The 6,000-nt window shown below is 37.2% G+C and overlaps 1 protein-coding gene across 3 annotated transcripts in view; it reads left to right on the top strand.

Moving 5' to 3' along the window:
• Nucleotides 1–211: 211 nt before the first annotated feature.
• LOC119487239 (voltage-dependent calcium channel subunit alpha-2/delta-1) overlaps nt 212–6,000 on the top strand; it is a 79,984-nt gene continuing 74,195 nt past the window's right edge. For 2 of the 3 annotated variants that reach the window (XM_037767949.1, XM_037767948.1), the window contains exon 1: nt 214–550. In XM_037767949.1, the coding sequence (XP_037623877.1) occupies nt 462–550 (89 nt within the window). In that variant the 5' untranslated portion in view covers nt 214–461. Of the gene's footprint in view, nt 551–6,000 lie in introns of all 3 variants that reach the window. The other variant, XM_037767947.1, reaches the window with a different exon arrangement.

Genomic DNA, 6,000 nt, shown 5'->3' with positions numbered 1-6,000 from the left:
AGTCAAGTCACTAATTAAGAGTATCACTGACACAAAGTCATATTAGGCTACAATATAAAAGAGATAACAGGAGCATTAACGTGCTATGTGATTTCTTTCTTTCCACTGGACTGAAAAGGAGGGGGGAACAACTGTGTGTGTATGTGTGTGTGTGTGTGTGTGTGTGTGTGAGAGAGAGAGAGAGAGAGAGAGAGAGAGAGAGAGAGAGAGAGAGAGATGCACACTGAGAGAGCTCTCCAGCTTCAGTACCTGTTAGAGCGCCGGATGGCCGGCTGATCAGATTAGAGGTGTCAGGGTTGGTTAATCTGTGAAGGAAGAGACAGACTGCCACTCATCCTGCTGCTGCTGCTGCTCACCGCTCCCATTCACCGGCGGTGAGGCGGAGGAAGAGGAGGAAGAGGAGGAAGAGGAGCACATTTGGTGTTGACGCGCGTCGGGGAATTTCCCCCAACCCTTTTCCAATGGATACCTGCAGGGTGCGAGTCTGGCTGTTTCTGGTCCTGGTATGGCAGGATGGCTCTTTGGCATCGCAGTTCCCGACACAGCTCATGTAAGTATATAAAAACCCCTATAATCCCATTTGCAGCAGCTTCCTTGTTGCAAGTGCTCGTTGTTTAGGAGACAAAGTAGCCTATTAGAGGCGACTTAATGAGCCACTCACGGTGTGTCTCAGTGATAGTGGGCTGCTTTCATTCATGCACCACTGGTCATCCTGAAGGGAGACTATAGTTCAGCTTTTCCTCCGGCTGCTCGCCTCCAGCAGGCTGTGATTCATGATGCTAGTGGATGTCTGTCTGTGAAGTTGTTGAGGAGTTAAAGTGGCTTCGTCTGGTCCTGTTCCTTTATGGAAAATGACAAAAGTTGTCTGTGGCAGTAGTTTATTCATTCCTCTGTAATAATAAAACAATGTTCTGCTGCCCAAATATGGAAAAAACAACACTATTATTCATTTAAATCAGAGGGATTAGACTTTTAAAAATGTTCCTTTGCATTTAGATGGGTAATTCCAAGTTATCTTGAAATCTATAATTTACATTCAGGATGCTTGCATTGATCACCTGAAGAGTCACCCAACCAGTCATAAATTGAAGGTATTCAATTCACTTCAATTCAATTCAAACTTTATTGCAGACTCAAGGTCCAGATAAGAAAAAAGAAAAAACAACAACAATACATTACATATAATACATTACAATACAGGAAGCACTATAAAAATCCATGATTAAAAGAAATTAAAAATATAAATGTTGCTTGTGGATGTCTGTCTGTGTGCCACTGTGAAGTTGTTGATGAGTTAAAGTGGCTTCGTCTGGTCCTGTTCCTTTATGGAAAATGACAAAAAGTTACCATTTGTCTGTGGCCCTTTACGAGTTTGTAGTTTATTCATTCCTCTGTTATAATAAAACAATGTTCTGCTGCTCAAATATGGCAAAAACAACACTATTATTCATTTAAATCAGAGGGATTAGACTTTTAAAAAATGTTCCTTTGCATTTAGATGGCTAATTCCATACAAATCTTGAAATCTACTTTACATTCAGGATGTTTGCATTGCTCACCTGAAGAGTCACCCAACAGCATGTATAGCCCAACCAGTCATTTTATGACCATTTAAATTGAAGGTATTCATTCAATTCAATTCAATTCAATTCAAACTTTATTGCAGACTCAAGGTCCAGATAAGAAAAAAGAAAAAACAACAATACATTACATATAATACATTACAATACAGATCCTGTTCCTTTATGGGAAATGACAAAAGTTACCATTGTCTGTGGTCCTTTACGAGTTTGTGGTTTATTCATTCCTCTGTAATAATAAAACAATGTTCTGCTGCCCAAATATGGCAAAAACAACGCTATTATTAATTTAAATCAGAGTGATTACACTTTTAAAAGTTCCTTTTTCATACAAGTTATCTTGAAATATATAGTTTACATTCAGGATGTTTGCATTGTTCACCTGAAGAGTCACCCAACGGCATGTATGGCCCAACCAGTCATTTTGTGACAATTGAATTGTCACAAAACAATTGTCACAAAACAATTGAATTGAATACCTTCAATTGAATTGAAGGTATTCAATTCAATTCAGTTCAATTCAACAATGACACTTGTGTGGTTACTTGAAACACTATTGATGTAACAAAATTAAAATATAATATTATGTCATTATATTGTACTGGCAGGGGTCATTCTGCATAATGATGTATTTAACGTCTCTTAATTTAATCATATTTTGCTGATAATACTTTTGTTCTTTTAATCAACTAACATTGCGAAATTGTGAACCGTGAATACAGTGTATTTCTTCTGAAATAATCTGCATACTTCTTCCGCCACTGTTTCTTCAATTCAATTCAAACTTTATTGCAGACTCAATGTCCAGATAAGAAAAAAGAAAAAACAACAACAATACATTACATATAATACATTACAATACAGGAAGCACTATAAAAAGTCATGATTAAAAGATATTAAAAATATTAATATTAATATAAATATATACATACATCAATGCCTTACATATAAAGAACTATACCAGTGCCTCCACAGCTGTGATTGGTACCGTGTAGTGCTAAATTTGATGTTAGACGATTATGTCATTCTCAGAGTGATTTAGCCGGCATATCAATTATATTTATATTTATATTCACATATAATTCCAAGTTTGAGTCATACAACAGATGGAAAAAAATCTGCATGTTGTGTTTTGCAACTATAAACAAAACTTTAACAGCATTAGATTAGATTTAACTGTTATTTGATTGTTAAACACCCATCAATCTGTTTGGGGGGAAATAGCAGATTTTAGTTCTATGTTTATAAATTTGGTGGGGCTACACCTTTAGGCTACATCTATTAATGTAGATAACCACAATTAAATACTTCTTTTATTTTTTATTTATTTAACCAGGACATTACTTAAGATACATTATCCAAAGTGGCAGTAAAATAATGAAAATGCACATGTATTTGTTCAGTTACCTACTAAGTCTGCATGCTGTCACATTTAACACAATTTGCCTGTCAGTCATTTTTATTAGATTTTGACTTGATATATAAAGGTTTTGGTCACCAGACCAGACCCGAACATTGGCATCTGTCAAACATTTCTAATATTTTGTCCACCCCATTTATGACAGACTGAATATTAAAAATGCCTTTCAGCATAATGCAATACGACTCGATACGATACGATATGATACAATACGATACAACTTTATTGTCAGTTTAGCACCAACATAAAGTTACAGAGACACTCTTCCTGATATTCAAACCCTGAAGTTACATGTCAAAGAGCTACTGCTGTATCTGCTAAAGCAGGAAATATAAATTTTTAATGGAAACCCTTTGGTATCGCCTACACACAATTAGTGACAGGAAAAATGCCTGTATTTGTGCGGCCAAATGGTGAAAGCAAAGAACTACTCAACAGCTAACAGCCCTTTGTACTAAATCTACTGGCTGCTCAGTGTGAATGTGTGAGTGAGTGAGTGTATGAATATGTTTCAAAGTTAATTCTATTAAGTGCAGCATGCAGGAAAAATCTATTCACAAGGTATATACAATACATACAATATACCTTGTGAACTGTCCATTGTCATGTTCTCCATAGGTTGCAGCATGAAGACCTGAAATGGTTCTTTTGGATGCGAGTGCTAGAAATACTTACAGGCTCCAGCATCTGTTCTAAAGGCACATTACACTGGAAGCTGATACTGCTTTAGGTTTGCTATGGTGATGGTGACCATTCAATGTCACCATCTTTATATGTCCGTGGCCTTCGATCTTTCTGGATTGCTTGCTGAATTCAATTTCTATTAAAAGTAGAGGAGGTTGTGGAGGGCTCTCCTTTTGAATCCTCTGCAGAGGAAAATCTGCAGCCTAGATCCAGGTAGTCCTTTTTGTTCATCACTGTTGCAATACAAACAAACAAACACACACAAGAAAGATAATCCTTCTTGCAAACAAATATTCCCTAGTTTACTGTTGAGCACATCAATGCAAAATAACAAGTACATACTGTATAAGTAAATATAAATATAATCAGTAATGATTGTATCCAAGTTTGTCTTCTAAGTTGCTGACCTGTCCATCTGCATTGCTAGATACCACATAGGGATATGAGAGGAATATATCTAAACAGGGCTGTAATAGCCTATATCTGTAGGAAAAGTTGTTTTTGTTCGGAGTGTGAATGATGATGAGATGCAATCGGGTGTTTGAACATAGACAAAATGAGCCAAAAGAAATGAAAATGGAATGGCTCCATTCATCAAATATTTACACCGATCACATGGATGGAGGGAAAAATACTTGTAGCCCCAGTGTAAAATAAGGAATTATGACAAGTTAGTCCCCAATAAAGTTGGATGAAAAAAAATTCCGTAATGCAAATTAAACTGAAAGTAATTTAGTTTAATAAAGAAGGGGAACTGAGAGATTAAGATAATTAAGTCATAAACAAGGTAGGATGTAGAATTGAATGCAAACAGTGGGTATTAAACTAATTAAGAAAGAACACATATTGTGGCTATGGTTTCAGCTCTTTTGTTCAACTGGACTATGCACGCTCTGTAATAAACCGGAAACTGTCAAGCATGTTCTTATAGAGTGCAACAAATATGACAAAGAAAGCTATCAGGGAATTGCTATCAGGAGTAGATGATGGAAATATTACAATGGGGAATCTGCTAGGAAAGACATCTAAGAAAGTACACAATCTTCTAATTAATTACTTAAGGACAACAGGAATAATGGAGATAATTTAATTATTATTATTATTATTATTATTATTAATAATAATAATAATAATAATAATAATAATAATAATAATAATAATAATAATAATAGTAATTATTGTTGTTTTTGTTTAATTATTTTATTTTTTATTTATATTTATTTATTTTTTTATTTTTTTTCCTGCCAATCTACTGCTCCACACTCCAGTCCAGTCACCTCTAAAATGGTTTGCCAACCGCCAATTAACACCAAAGAAGAAGAAGAAGAAGCTCTTTTGTTTGATTGGTCGCTGTAGGTGTCAGTCAGTGACACCTGTGTGCTCATTGGTCGGAGGTCATTGAGCTTGGACCCAGCGTTGGATTCAAGGTCAGCCAGACCCCCACGATGAAGGGGAAGCTGTGTTGGTCCTCAGATGAAGACGCCTGTTGGGCCGTTTAAATAGTAGTGATGTGTCGTCGCGAACGAGCTGGTTCTTTGAGCCGGCTCTTTTAAGTGAACGATAAGAGCCGGCTCCCGTCCGAGAGCCGTTTTTTTTCTTTTTTCTTTAATTAATTCAAGGCAGAATGATAGGACGATCTTCTCCGCGCCACGGGCACTCCATGCACTGACTGTGACTGAATGTTGTGTTAATGACGTCCGTGCGACCAATCAGGTGATGACAGACAAAGGATCATACCTTCAAGCAGGGGGGGGGCGGGGGTGTGCGGCGCGCTGACGGTCTACAGGTACAGAGCAGGAGGGAGAGGAGGAGAGAAAGAGAGAGAGGAGTGTAGTGCGCGAATAGCAGACAAGATGAGTGACAGTCGGAAACGAAGCAGCATGTAAAGTTACGGTATTCAGGAAATTATAAGGTTTAGTATAATTAAATTGAATAATTTAAGTGATATATGTGCACACATACTAATCATAGGTCAAAACAGCGCTAAATTTGGCTGAAATATAAAAGGCAAGTGGTAAAAAAAGACGTTTGGGAGCCGAAAGAGCCGGCTCTTCTTGGTGAGCTGAGCCAAATGATCTGGCTCACTAAAAAGAGCCTGAATTCCCATCACTAAGATGAAGACACCTGTTGGGCTGTTTTCGAAACCGCATACTAGTCTAGTAGTACGTACTGATTTGGCCAAAATGTAGTATGTAGTATGCAGTATGCGAACAAAAGCAAAATCTCCAGTATGCCAAAAATACCCGGATGACGTACTGATTTGGAAAAATTCTCCAGCATGCATCAGACCAGTCTACCTCGCCTACTGTATCCCAC

This window comes from Sebastes umbrosus, chromosome 4 (assembly GCF_015220745.1).
Source record: "Sebastes umbrosus isolate fSebUmb1 chromosome 4, fSebUmb1.pri, whole genome shotgun sequence".
NCBI classification, from domain to species: Eukaryota; Metazoa; Chordata; class Actinopteri; order Perciformes; family Sebastidae; genus Sebastes; species Sebastes umbrosus.
Note: the sequence above shows the minus strand (reverse complement) of the source record. Positions and strands in the feature narration are given on the sequence as shown.